Source organism: Corvus kubaryi, unplaced genomic scaffold (genome assembly GCF_017639235.1).
Source record: "Corvus kubaryi isolate FWS band 111438036 unplaced genomic scaffold, C.kubaryi_AGA036_p1.0 37028, whole genome shotgun sequence".
Lineage (NCBI taxonomy): Eukaryota > Metazoa > Chordata > Aves > Passeriformes > Corvidae > Corvus > Corvus kubaryi.
This window is the reverse complement of record NW_024581013.1, coordinates 153703-169055: the sequence shown is the minus strand read 5'-3', so window position 1 is coordinate 169055 and position 15353 is coordinate 153703. Positions and strand designations below refer to the sequence as shown.

General features: G+C 42.1%; 1 protein-coding gene across 1 annotated transcript; it reads right to left on the bottom strand.

Moving 5' to 3' along the window:
* Positions 1-4387: 4387 nt before the first annotated feature.
* SRP19 (signal recognition particle 19) lies at positions 4388-9074 on the bottom strand. The gene is made up of 5 exons (XM_042020616.1): positions 8970-9074; positions 7801-7876; positions 6755-6826; positions 5639-5750; positions 4388-4714 (listed from the first exon to the last, which is right to left on the bottom strand). Exons 1-5 carry the CDS (start codon positions 9011-9013, stop codon positions 4581-4583), a joined length of 438 nt encoding a protein of 145 aa, XP_041876550.1. The 5' UTR covers positions 9014-9074; the 3' UTR covers positions 4388-4580.
* Between the last annotated feature and the right edge of the window lie 6279 nt (positions 9075-15353).

Below are 15353 nucleotides of genomic sequence, written 5' to 3'. Positions count from 1 at the left end.
TCATTTTGTATTGCTGCATCTTTGCAGGAGAAGAATACTTAAAGACTTCAATTAGACATGTCTGAGTTCTGATACTTGAAAAGCAAGCAGACAAAACCCAAAAAACTACACCCCAAAAACCCCCCAAAGCCTGACAGATGAAAAGAGGCACACATGCTGTTTCGGAGGAAATAGCACTACGGCTACTCAGTTCCTACCTGGAGTATCCCCTGCTCTTTCCCAGGTCCCAAACTACCAAAGACTTGTCTGTTTCTTCCCATCTCCCTTACACAGCCACTATGGCAAGGGGTACTTAATTATTCATTATTATTAATTATTCTATAATAACATCTAATTATTTAATAATTATAATTAATTATATTTTTATTTAGGGGAAAAGAACCCATTTGAAAAGGGTATCCCTTATCCTAAGGGAGAAAATAACCCCACAAAGGCCAGTCTGTAACAGGAAGAAGTTAAATAACTGGTGTCCAGTGACAGAACCTGTAGGCATCATTCGAAGCTGTGTCAGGGGAAGTTCAGATTTGACATTGGGAAGCATTTCTTTACCAGGAGGGTGGTCAGATTCTGGAACAGGCTTCCCAGAGAGAGTGGTTGATGCCCCAAGCCTGTCAGTGTTAAGAGGCATTGGGACAATACCCTTAATAATGTGCTTTAACTGTTGGTAAGCCTTGAAGTGGTCAAGCAGTTGGATTGGATGATCATTTTTGGTCTCTTCCAACTGAAATAGTACATTCCATTCCATTCCATTCCACTGCATGTGTAGCTCCAGGTACATCTGCAGCTCCAGAGAAGGAATCAAGGGAGCCGTATCCTCTCTCATGCTCCCAAGTAGAGCGCATACAAATATCCCACAGGTGTATGTGCCCCAAAAGGAAGTTCTGGCAAAAAGGCTCTCTCAAACACACACAAGGAACACAGGCAAGTTTTTTAAGACCAGCTGTTTTTTGCAGAGCTGGTCTTTGATTTACTTCATGGCTGAAGGCTGACAACTGCATATGGTCACTTCCCAAGTTAAAACACATTTCAAAATAACCTTTTAAAACTCCCACTGTTTACATTAAGAATTGAGTAATTATGGTTGTTCTTCTGCTATAGTAGCTACATGCTATAATCTGGATGAATAAACCACCTATCTCAGTAGTGCTGATTTCTCATTTTCAGTCATTCTGTTACTGATTGCCTGCATCATCACACCTCTCTGATGCTCAGCATCAATGTTACCATCCATTCCTGACACAGAAATTGTTACAAGATTGTTATAAGGATTTTGAGCTCATATGTCCATTTCAAATGTTTAATCTTTGTTTAGGTACCCAGAAAACTGTATAGGGAAATAACAGGCATGTACTTCTAAAGAGCTAGACCGGGACACTAGTTCAATACCCATACTCCTCCTGTCCTGGATGCTGCGTAAATTCCCACTCATGGATGCATGCCTTCCTTTGTTACTGTTGCCACCTACAGGAAACCACGGACCACAGTGCCTTTTTAGCAATGATGCTGCATAAGTAAATTTTCACAGAAAACTGTAAAAGCAAGGCAGGTGGAATAGAAGGACATTCATTGTCACCCAATTCCCCCTTAAAAAAAAAAAAAATTAATATCTTTGAGACTAAAAATTGCAGTATTACTGTATTTTTGTGGAAGCTTTTTCTCCACTCCCAGTCCCACAATGGTCTGTAAGCATCTCCCTGTTCCCAGAAATGAGGCATGATCAGTTGACTGAAGACAAACCGAGGTGGTCCTGACCTGCTTGTTTTCAATCCTCTAAGGAGCCCAGTTTATTAAAATGAGGCAATACAGAAATGAAAGTCTGGTTTAACTCTGTCAGGAAAAGGGGAGCTGTGTTTAACTTTGTGCTGCCTCATTTAGAACAAATACTGCTCACATGTACTAAGTGTAAAGCCAGAAATAATAAAAAGCAAACCAGTCCCATTAAAAGATGGGAGAATAAGTAGGCAGGAGTTAGGAAACTCAGTCTGCAACTTCCTCTTGGTAGTGGTCATCTGATTTCCTAGTAGGGCTTTGAAAAAATAAAGTCAGCTTTACCCAAAATACCCACAAAGCTTTCTTTGTTAGTTTGACTAATTTACAGTTTTATATATTTGAACTCAATATTACCCTTTTCAGAAATATTTCCTAGTCTTTGTTTATAAGACCCCTAGACTTACAAAAGTTAAACATAACATGATCAAACTTGGCTGGAGTCATCCTCCTTCAGTTTACATCATGAAGATGAGTTACCTTGTACCAGTCAATTTTCACAGAGCTCTCACTTTATTTAAAGTTTCAGAAAAATTACTCAGCACTCAGCAAAATCCAGGAGTAATTTGAACCAAACAATCTGTGCACAATGGATGTGAAACATGCAGTGTGATTAAGCCATGCAGACAAAGCCCCTCTGGTATGGAGGATGATGGCTGAAATGTCAATATAGCCAGGCAGCTTGAGTGTATCAGTCTCCCAAATACACCAAGGCAAGTGCCCTGTGCTCACAGTGGGGGGATCAACCACCAGATGGCTGGAAACTCCCTTTGTGCCACACTACTTCCTGAAACACTGTCCTGGGCCTTGAAAAGCAGGTCTTATGGGGACACAATACACCAGAAATAATAGAGTCAGACCACGGGGTTCATTTCCAAAGCAACCTCATACACACTTGGGTCAAAGAACATGGCACTGAGTGGGACTATCACATTCCCTCTCATGCATCAGCCTCTGGAAAGATCAAATGATGCAATGGATGGTAAAAGACCACAATGAGAGCAGTAGGTGGTGGGACCATCAAACCCTGAGGTGCACGTTTAGCGAAGGCCACCTGGTCAGTTAACACCCAGGGATTGCCCATTGGCCTGGTGCAGCCCCATCTAAACTTTTGCTTATTGAAGAAGGGGATGAAGTTCCTGCACTGAACATTAAAAACATGCTGGGGAAAAGTCTGGGTTATCCCTACCTCAGGCAAAGGTAAACCCATCCCTGGGATTGCTTTTGCTCAAGGACCTGGATGCACTTCGCATGTGCTGCAAGAAGATGGAAAAGTCCAGTGTGTGTCTCAGATTTGATTGGGGGTAAGAACAGACAATGAATTAAATTAATTACTGTGTAACACTGTGAATTATCACTTCTGTGATGGTTCTATGCCCATCACCACATTGGGCACCCCATGGTGCCTGTCTGTGCCACACTGGATTTGGGGTTCTGACCCCAACTCCCTTTTGATCCCACATTAATGAAGAATGAACTTTGATGGAACCATGAACACAGAGGTGATGGATTCAGAACTGGTTTCCACATGCAACAGCCTAACAGCACACACCTTCTTTCCTGCCTGAAAAACAGTTCTGACAGATGGAGCCCAAGGTCATGCACTCAGTGATCTCAATGGGCTTTTGTAGGGATGGTCCATAATTTAAGGGAGTATTAACTGTGTGTGTATCTGTACCAAAAGAGAGGAAAGTGATGGGGTTTTGCGAAGTGGGACCTGGCATTATAGAAATTATATGGAATAAGGGGTGTCTGCTGTCCTGATTTCAACTGCAATCCAGTGAATTTTCTTCCCAGCAGCTGTTAGTGCTGTATTTTGGATTCAGTGTGAGAATGATGCTGATAACACAGTAGTGTTCTGCTTGTTCATGAGCAGTGCTTATATTAAATCCAAGACTTTTCTGTGCCTCACGCTCTACCAGTGAGGAGGTGTAGCAAGACGCCAGGAACAGGTGACCCAACCTGGCCAAAGGGATATACCATATCATAGATTAGCATGTCCAGTATATAAACAGGGGGGAATTGGCCAGGAGGTGCTGATCACTGCTGGGGGTGGGCTGGGCATCAGTCAGCAGGTGGTAATTGTATTGTGCATCACTTGTTTTGATTTCCCCCCCGCCTTAAATAAAACCCCTGTAATGATAATTATATTTTATTATAATCACTGTCACTTGCATTACTGAATTTATTTAGTTTAAATTATTAAACTCTTCTTACCTACACCCACAATCTTTTTCTTTCCTGATTATCCTTCCCTGCATCCCATCTGGGGAGTAAGGGCGAGGTTGGATGGCACATAGCTGCCAGCTGGCAACTGAAGACACAATAACCAGCTTGCTCGAAGTCCCATCCAGCCTGGGCTTGAACACTTCCAGGCATGGGGCATCCACAAATTGTCTGCACAACCTGTGCCTCACTACCCTCATAGAGAAGAATTTCATCCTGATACAAAATAGCATAGAATTATGACAATTGCTTCACTATCACATATAAATGGTTTACTAAGGCAACCAGATTTCAGAAGGTGCATATTTCTTTTGGAAAAAAAAAATTCTCCCAACCATCCCATTTGCTTATGTTCTTCCGCTTTTAACGTGGGTGCTAACATCAGACTTGCAGGTTATGTGTGAAAAGAGATTTATTGTTACACAGATGCAAGGCAGTTACATGCATTCCAGTTCCGGGAAAAGCAGGCAGTTCTACTCAGCTTCACCTCTTCTTTTCTTGCTCCTATCTTCACTTCAAAGTTGCCGAAAGGTGTCCATTTGCACTTGTTGTAACGTTGCGATGTAATGACAATTCCAGATGTCAGCTTATTTCTTTTTCTTTCCTTTACCTTTCTTGCCTCCCTCTCCCTGCTGAAGGCTTTGATCACTACTTCCCATCTTTTGAGTTCTTGTTTTCAGTTTTGGAATGGTTTCTGCAGCATACAGCATCACTGATTTACCTAAAATACAAGGAGAGATCAATGCATGCCTACTAAGTTAAGAACAGATGTAAAGCCTAGGAGATCTGCTTCCTTCGCCTGTACAGCAAGCAGCTTGTGAATAATTCTTGGGGGAAAAAACCCAAAAGTGCAGAACTGATAAATGTCACAGTAGACTGGAAAAGCCACGTAACCTGACAATCTCCAAAGTGTCTACATCCTTCCTGCTACTCTTTCCCTTCACCTCCTACTGGCCCTAAACACTTCGGACAGAACGATCAGGCAAAAGCTACATGCATTTTTAGAAAGGCACTGCTGCCATCCTGCAGGAATCTGGTTTTAAATCATCTCCCTCTGTCAGCACTCATGCTACTGTACACTCTTCTAGCTCTTCCCTTAAGATATACACTGTTTCCCTTTTACACAGGGATTCACCTTCAGAAAAAATGCAAAAGATGAAATTATTTGTCATTCAAGATGAGTAATTCCTATTAATCTTTAAAGGACAGCTGCTTCATTGTAATTTACATAAATGGCCAGCAGGAAACTCAGCTGAACTCAGTACTGTGTTTTATCCATTTGGCATCTACTCAGATGATGTATGTATCCTAAGAAAATGTTGGAATTTAGTCATTTAAGCACTAAACATTCTATTTTAAATGTCAACAAAGCAGTAACCCAAAACTGAATAGATGCTTTGTTCAATACAGCAACCACGCAATGTAGCCATTGCAGAAGCAGCAGAATCAAAGGCAACAGCATTTTACAAACTTTACTCAATGCTCACAACTTGATTTTGTTGACTTATACAGGCAACAAGATTTAATGTAAAACCATAGGATTTAGAATAGTTAAAACTAATTAAACAGGCTGATAACATAAAATAAACGAAGTCTTTCTGGTTTATTAACAGGTGAAGTGCCTAAACCCAGGCACTCTACTCACGTGTTGGAAACTGAGGTAAACACGGGTTGCCATCATCTTGCTTGAGCTGGATTCGTACCCTACCTCTGTACTGCACGTCTCTGTTCCACTCTCTGGGATACATCTTGTTTTTCTGTCATACAAAAGGAGAAATGTATTATAATATGCATTGGAAGACACAACTGTTTCAGAGGCACTGCTGAAAACAATTCCTGGTACTTGAGCAATTTTGTGAGTAAACTGCAAGAGGGACCATTTTACATGCCCAGCGGTCTGGACTACAGGGGCACAGGTTTTTGTTTTATCTCCACTGCTACAAACCCTTCTGGACACCTAGGGACAGCAAGTGATAGGTCACAGTCACTGCTTTTGGCTAATTACAGCCTTCGTTCTTGATGAAACATCACAGGTTTCTCAGTGCAGCTGGTGTGCACTGTCCAACTACTTCTGAAAAGCAGAGTGATTTTGTACCAGGCTTTGGGTACCAGTCACACTTCTAGATGAGAACCTATATTCTTCTTAGAAAAATCAACACTGCTCTAAATTAATAACTAATTATAAATTAATAATTACTTCAGGAAATGACCTCTGGTGAAGTTACCTCTCTAGAAATCCAGACTCATTCCCTAAGAAAAAAGTAACCAACAAACTATTTAAAGAGTAAGGATGTACTGCAATAAAAAGCTAACATTCTTTGGCTGAAACATGACTCCAAAGGACTATGAATATTCCAACTATCAGAATCCTATTCCTATAAAACTCATTGCAAAGGTCATCATTTTTCATTAAAAACATTCCTTTCCAAAAGCTTAATTTGCAGAGTTGCAGCTTGCAAAAATAGCTTTTATTCTGACACACTTTTAAGCATCCAGGACAGTCTTCTAAGAAGGATGGTAAAACAGAAGTAATCTTTTTATAAGATTAAAAGTGACATTGTCTGAGAGATCTGAGGTATTCCTGACTTACATCAGTTTTCCAACATTTACTTCATGACTATGGTCAGTTATCATTCAAAGCAAGCACAGCTAATAACAAAACTTCTCAACTGCAAGTTATAAAAAAAGACATAATGAAAGAACAGAGATGCATAACAAATTTGGGGGTTTTTTGTATGTGGGGACTTTTTTTTTTAATTACCTCTAATAACACATTGAATCCTACTGCTGCACACACATCTTGGATTTCTGTAGATGTGGGATTTTCAACAGCCTGTTGAAACAATGCGTTAAAATTAATTAGTTTTCAACCATGACCTGTCTATACAAAAATAGTTACCAGTTTCCCACACTATACTCTGTAACGAGGAAAAGCTGATGGGGAAAGTGAAGGTAGTGACAAATCTAGTGTAGAAGTCATCTGTCAGTGCTGCTGTGGTCTACAGAACATTTAAAAAGAAAAAAAAGAAGAGCTGAAACATCAGGAAAAAGATGAGACCAAATTCATTAGGACACGAGAGCAAGGTAAAGAATTGCTTAGGAAAAGTAATTGAAATTAATTAACAGTTATCGTATGTACAGAGATATCAAAAGCTGTGTATCAGGAACAGCAAACATACAGCAAAGACTGACGGAGGAAAAAACCAAAAAATTTCTAGCCACAGAGCAGCAGATTTCTCCCATAGGTAGACCTTTGATTGGCAACTTGCATGCTCAAGAAATATTTTATTTTTAACTGTTATCAAGAAAAAACCAAACCCTAAGCAGTGAGGAAAGCCCTTTATATTCCCAGAACTGCTTGCTAAAATTATTACAAGTGAGTGAGATGATGAAGAACTATTTCTGGACAGATTTGAAGTAACAATAATTACCATATCTGTGAGTCACATGCACAGGACACAGAATATATGCTCATATAGTCAGTCACCAGAACCCAGTAAGTAGCTAGCTACTCTTTCCTGCACTGCTTTCAGATTCTGCAAACTTGTGTAGGCAGTGGAGTGCATGAAGTTCCTCATTACTTTACCTGCTTGTCCAAGGTGCTGCTCAGACAAAAGCAAACACTTCAGCCCAGGGCTCTTCTACTAAATTCACATGCTGGCACTAGGTTACCTCCAAATACACTGTAATTTCCAGTTACTGAGCGAATTGCCATGGGGGAATGGAAAGGTCAGAGAGATGTATTTTCCAGCTCTTTATACACTGCTACCTAGCAAAAAACCCCATCCCTCCCACCCATAAAATCACCTTATCTATAGGTATCCTTCTTCCTTCTGCTATTGTCTTCTTGTTATTCAAATAAGCTGGATAAATGCAGATGAATCTAAGAAGAGAAAACAGTGAGTTTAAGCAAGCTATATCAACTCCTTAATGCTTATGCAGTATTTTCCTAGTAAAACAAAAAACAAGCGTCATGGCTACAAACACAGAAGTTCCCACAGCAGTTTAGAACAACCATTTATTTTCCCTAGACTGCTTAGTAAAATGCTGCAAAATCCCACTTTGAGTTATCATGGACACTACATGACACCACTTTTTGCGGCACTATTTGTACAAGGGATGGTACTACCCATTCTGAAAAAAAAAAAAAAGGAGGCTGAAATAGAACTTTCTGACCTATTTTTTTGGACCTATTTCTTGCATGCTTGCAACCTCGAAGGGAACACACATATTTCCCTGAAAAGAATTAAAGAACGTTTCCTGAAAAGGTTTTATTACACTAATAGCTAACTAAGTCCTGTGTTTGTTTTGTTTATTTTAATTCACACACAAATCAACCCAGATTTGGATACATTTATAAAAGCCACTGAAAAACTGTGCTTCGAAACTTGCTTAAGACTTTTCAGTAGATTTACACCCATCAAGCACAAGGGGATCAGCGCGACAGAACCTCAATTACACTTCTTAATTACAAAAAATAACTAGCTGCGACCAAGGAGAGGGGGAAGAAGGCCTGCATTGATTTGAATGAGGACCTATGAGAGCATAAGAAAATAAGGAAAATGAGTAAAACATATGGTGCAGACAGATTGCAATTAGCTGAATGACAAGAGAGTGACAAGGATCAGGTTCCTTGCCGCTTCTAAAACCAGCCGAAATCACCTCAACTCCTACTACTTTCTCCTCCCTTCCAGAGGTTTTCTCCACTCTTTGCTACTGCCGTCTTTACGAGCCGACTAGGTCTGGGTTCAGCACGGGAATTCCAGTCTCCTTACTGACTTCCCAACCAGGCAAGTGTCACCACCACCCTTTGTTCCACAGGGATTTAATTTCAGACACCACCACCCTTTTCTCCACAGGCATTTAAACGACCAGCCCTTGCTCCGCTCGCGTTTTCTTCTCCGCCAGCCCTCAATGACACATAAACAAACGAACCCACGGAAGACCCGACCCCAAACAAGCCGTGCCCACGGTACCTCTCCTTGTCTGCCGGGGACGCGGCGCCGGCGGCGGCGGCCATGACAGCAGCGCCTCCCCCGCCCCGCCCCGCGCCACGGCGGGGAGAGGGCCCGCCCCCAACGGACCGATGCGCGATTCCATTGGTCAGCGGGACTGTCTGTCAAGTACCTCAGCCTGTGAGGAGGCGCAACGTCTCCGGGGCCGCGCGCGCGGCGTCTGCCAGGCTGAGTGAGCGGGGGCGGGCAATGGCGGCGGGAAGGGCCGGGCAGGTTCGGGGATGTGCGGAAACGCCGTGACACACAGCCTTTAACATTGGGCTGCAGGCGCCGGTGAAACACGATCCCAGAGGGTGGCGGTGGGCGACGCAAAATGTGTTTGGGAGGCCGCCAAGCCGCCGCGTGGTGCCCTTCACTCACAGAGCTCTAGCGGTTGTTTGAATCATGGAACAGTCCGTCTAAGAAGTGCCAGGAAATGGTTATTTGGTATTACCACAGCTCCATGTACAACTACATGAAAAAAAAAATACGCTAAAGTTTAAGGAAAAATTATGCGGTCGGTACTGAGTCCAATCCTGTGTCACATCATCATCATTAATGCTCCGGATCATGGGGCAGCTGCGCTCCCAGCGAGGTTGCTGGTGACACTGAGCTGTGAGGAGGCGCTGATACACCAGAGGGTCGTGGTGCCGTCCAGAGGGACCCGGACAGGCTGGAGAAAGGGGCTGACAGGAACCTCAAGCAGTTCAGCAGGGGAAGAGCCAAGTCCTGCAGCCAGGGAGGAACAACCCCAGACACCAGCACGGGCTGGGAATGCACAGCTGGGAAGCAGTTTGTCAGGAAAGGCATCGGGGTCCTGCTGGACCCCGATCTGAACATGAGCCAGCGATGTGTCCCAGTGACAAGGCCAGTGGTGTCTGGGCCGCACCACGAGAAGTGCTGTCAACGGGGCAGGGCAGGTGATCCTGCCCCTCAGTATTGGGGAAGCCACACCAGGAGTGCCAGCTCCAGCCCCAGGACAAGATGGACACGGGCACACTGGAGAGAGCCCAGTGAGTGGTCACTAAGGCCGTAGAGGGACTGGAGCAGCTCATCCTGGAGAAGAGAAGGCTCAGGGGATCTCACCAAGGTACATAAACACCTGCAGGGAGGGTGCAAGGAGGATGGATCCAGGCTCTTTCCAGTGGTACCCAGTGACAGCACAGAGGCGATGGGCACACACTGAAACACAGGAGGTTCCCGCTGAACATCAGGAAACTCCTTTTCCCTGTGAGGGTGACCGAGCACTGGCACAGGTTGCCCAGAGAGGTGGTGGCGTCTCCATCCTTGGAGATACTGAAAAGCTGTATGGGAATGACAGCTCTTGGTGGCCCTGCTGGAGCAGTGGTTGGACCAGATGACACCCAGAGGTCCCTGACAGTCTCAACCATTCAGTCACCCTGTCAATTTGACAGGTCATATTTTGTGCACTGTTACCATCTTCATACAGCAGTTATGTACCACGACAAAGAACTGAAGGTATCTATTCAGTATTTATCTGTGGTGGTGTCTTTTTTTATTTTCTGCTCCACCAACACATGCAGCTGGCAGTGAAATATTGAAGAGGGGGGTGCTAAGAGCCAGTGCAACACAGTGGTATCCCCAGGGGAGAACTGCAAGTACCATTCATGAAAACTTACAAGAGTTAACAGTTACGGAGAAGCTTCAGAAAGAATCAGGGTGGCACAGATGAAAAAGTTATTGTCTATTCACCCTGTTGAATGATGAGCAGTTTTGCTGTCTTCTGTCTTTGCTCTCATTCTGTCAGAAGTGAGCGCACTGCACAAAGTACTGCAGAAAACACGAACAGCACAACTGTGTGGCATCAGCAGGAGCAAGCAGCTTTTGGAAATGCGACTGCAGCTGTCTGGGACCAACTCAGCGACTTGGCAGCTCGTCACAAACATGACTCAACAAGCTCCTCAGCTGACAAACAAGGTTATGTAAATGAGGTGTGCCAGTTACGAAGAAAGTTTTTGATGCAATAGTTGTCCAGTGCTAAAGACAGGTTTTTTGAGGGTTATCTTCAGATTACCATCAAACTGACTGATACAGAGTCAAGTGTAGCTTTCTAAGAGGTAATCCATTACAAATAATTTCTTTGATATTTTGTTGCTTAGCAACAAAATGTTCTCATATTGTCAACAGTAGCTTGATAATGGATTTGCTGTGTTTTCCTTTCTTTGCACAGTGTTTTTATTTTAAATCTCCATTGCTTGCACACACTTGTCTTTCTATTAAATGACTTTTTATTGAGATACCTACCACCTAAAAAGTGTCAAGAGCTGCCATTACCTTGGGAGTTGTCCTGTTGTCCGGGTTGTCACTGCTTAAATCTGTGCATCAGCCAACATGGACAGAAGCTTCTTCTGTCCACTGCTGTCACCTGCTTTTAGCAAGACAGATGTGGGCTGTCGGGGAGGAGAGGGGTCTTAGTGCACAGTGTGAACTGTGGACTGACCAGGGTGCAATACATTCATTGTCTCTGTGCAGGCATGAGATGTGCAGGGCGTGGTAATGGTCAGACCATTGCATGAAACATTGTCATCATAAACCTTGTTACAAACTATGCTTACTGCCATTTAGGTTTGAACAATACACATTGCCCTTTGCTTCTGGGACACACAGGTCTGAACCCACCAAAAGGGTATAAACATAAATCTCCCTCTGCAGGACAATGCTCTAGCAGTGTTGGAATCAAAGAACAATCTAATAAAATCTTTTAGGAAGTAATGCTAAGAAATATTTATTTGGCATCACCACAGCTTCATTTTTTAAAATTTAAAAACAGGCTAAAACTTAATGAAAATATATTAAAATTTACTTCGTACTGTTCCCTTAGATTTCTGTAGTGGTTTTAGTTTCTCAGTTTGTAAAGCAATTTCTGGTGCATTACCTTGAGAAACACTGCTCTGACAGTATGTTAAAGGCAGTGAACACAGCTGCAGTTTGTGAGTACCTTCACTGCATATTAAAATTGCTCTCAGTCAGTCCACCTAATTCAGGGCACTGAGAAAGGTTTTGTGTTGTTTAATGTTCTTTTATTTGACAGTTGCATGTTATTTTTTTCTCTTCCAATTCATGTAACTTTTTAATAGCAATGTATTAATGGCTTATCTTGTAAACCAATATTTAAATTTAGTGTTATAAAAGATACATAGCCTGTATCAGTATTTGTGAAATACAAAGGGTACAAAGACAAAAATTATTTTCCACATCTATTTCAGATGGAAAAATAACTGAAAGATTGCCAGAAATGGAGTTTGTGGAATTACAGACTGGATCATGTGGCAAACATAACTGACCACACAGGGGAAACTTTTTTTCCCCTGCAGATCTTCTTATTACTTACCAATCTCCTTTATAGGTGCTAGAATTTGCAATATCTTAAAACCAGGATGCCTAAAATTAAGCAGTGAGTAGAGACATGTCAGTTTAATCCTCATCACTGTAGAATGACTTCATTGAGTATATGGTATCCAATCACTGCATTTGTTCTAGTGCCATAAGAAGTAAATTTCAAAGTTGAATTCTGCATATTTCCAGCCTGAGGAATTCAGAGACAGAAGTAGGTCACAAAGCATTCCAGCTCAGGCACGCTATAGCTGCATGCACTTCCCGAGTATCTGCTGGCCCTGGACTCAGAAACGGAATGAAGCACTCAACACCTGATAGCTTTTAAACAATTTAAAGCAGTATGAAGAGAAGGTACAATTGCTGGTGAGGATAGGACTTGTACACGTCTGAGCAAAACATGAAGACTGCAAATAATGCCTTTGGATAGCAGAAGGGATACAGGTCTTGGAAAGCTGTGTATAACTTGGTGAGGTTATTCCATCTGCTGCCACTGCAGTGGAAGGGGAACAGGCAGGCAATGAGAATTATACTACAAGCCCCTAAAGCAGAGAATTCTTATCAGCAAGTCAGGTGTCCTTATTGAGACTCTATTTTCACTGTTAATGGTGTTTGGAGAAGAAAAATAACAAAAAAATCCCCAACAAAAAACCCCTCAAACCCCAAATAAAACACACTCCTGAACAAAACAACCCAGCAACAAGAGCCCTGTACAAATATGAAATACAAATTCAAAGTGGTTGTGATAGGTTGCTGCAATTCACCTGGGGTAAATGAAAATAACTGGAAGTGGGAGCCCAAGAAAATGGAGATGATTTGAGGTGACACAGTTTGTCTGTGACAGTGTTTTACTGAAGTGTCACATACTCTTTCTTATTCAGACCTTGCATCCATGTTCATTTTCTTCTCACTTGAGGCTACGTTCCATAGTCTAAACATGCTAAGAATACCTATATAATAATAGGACTAGTGAACTTGTTCAGGAGATGGTAGATTTTCAGTGGGATTTGTGGAACAGCTCTGTAGTGGACTGCAAATAAAATGCTGAATGGGGATGTAGAGGGAAATCTTGATTTGTTCAATGTTCACTGAAGGGAAGGGGGAAACATGAGAAGGATTTTCTTCACAATTTTTGTAAATGAGAATTCCAAAAAGATATTTTTAGGTAAAATATAAGGGCTGGGAAAAAAACGCAACTTTCATTGTGGAAAATGTTTCATTAAATATGACTCAAGTTGGAAAGTAACAGGCAGTATGAACTAGGTCTGTCCAACAGTGAATTTTCAACAGCATAGAGAGAAAATGATGCTCTTTCATTTAGTTTCATTTTACTGGTATTTACTTACCATGAAACTTGAACATGCAGAATTAATCACACTAATCTCAGTCCGTGCCACTCTTAAAAGACTGTATGCGCCATTTTCCCAAAGCAAGAGGTGTCCCTACCCATGGCAGGGTTCCAGCCTGGAACTGGATGGTTTTTAAGGTCACTTTCCTGCTCAAACCATTCTGTGGTTGTGTGATTTTAAATCCAACAGACTACCTTTCAGTTTTAACAATCCAGAATCCTGTCTGCTACATAAGTGTTTTCAGAAGAGGCACTGCCTCATGCCCGTCCTACAGAGAACACCAACACAGCATTCTTTATGAATCAGCAGAAGTACCACTTCTGTTCATGGTAGAGGACTATAAACATCGTCAATAGCTTATTTAAGGAGCGTGGGATGTTCTAAAGCCACTTGAGGCTTAAACGTTTCAATCTGTGTAAGTGCTGCACTGCAAGAACAGCTGACAAGTGGCCTTGAAACAGCCAGCCTGACTTGTATGGTGTTCGGAGCTAAAAGTCTTTTGGATTATGTCACCTAGACCCAAACCTTGACTTGCATGAATTTATGTATGAAGTACAGCAGACTATATATACAGTGTTTCGCTGAGGTACAGGGGAAAATGCTGGGCACCACATTGCCAAGATTGTAGCCAAATCCCTATTAGCTGGCCACAAGGGGACTTGCAAAGTGGAAAAACATGGATTTCTACCCATCTCTCATTCCTTCTGATTGCAAAGATTGTATCTCTTAAGTACAGAGCTCAGTTTTACACCCGTTCTTTGTCCTTCTGTTTTAGCCTTGTAAAGCAGCTGACAGCTGTGTAAATTCACAGCTGTGTACAGCCAGCTTCTAAGATCAGAAGAAACCATCAGTCATATATGTGTGACACAGTAATACAGTATTTACACTGAATTCATAGCTTTCATTTAAAGCTAGATTTTCACTTCTAAGAAGTCCAAATGATTTGTGTTCTGGTTTTGGCTGGGATAGTTAATTTTCCTTCTAGTAAACAGTATAGTACTGTGTTTAGAATTTAGTATGACAATGCTGAAAATGCACTGATGTTTTTGTTGCTAAAGTTTCTCATGTCCTTCCAGGAAGAGAGCTGAGGGGCACAAGAAGTTGAGGGGAGGACACATAAACTGGCCAAAGGGATATCCCAAACCTTATGGTATCATGCTGAGGATATACCTGTGGAGAAAGTGGGCTGGAGGCTCATGCTCAGGGATTGCCTAGGAATCAGTCAGCAAGTGGTGAGCAACTGTATTGTCCATCACTTGTTTTGTATATTCTCGATTGTTATAATTATCATGATCATCATCATCATCACAATTTTCTTCTGTTGTTCAAGTGTCTTTATCTGAATCTGTAAGTTTCCTCACTTTTTAGTCTTCTGATTGTCTCCCCCATGCCACTAGAGGGGAGTGAGTGGCTGGGTAGTGCTTGGTTGCCAGCTGTGGTTAAACAATGACACTTAAAACACTTAGAAGTGTCAAATAATCCATCACGGTTGTTCAGCTGCTCAGTGTAGTAAGAAAAAAAGGATGCCAACTTCTTTTCATCACCCAATAGGATAACAAAATACTACTACAAAAAATAATAAAAATTGGGAGTTTTCTTGTTACTCATATTACAGCTTAATTTTTACACCTGTTTTTGTGTTCTTCCAGTTACTTCCAAAGTG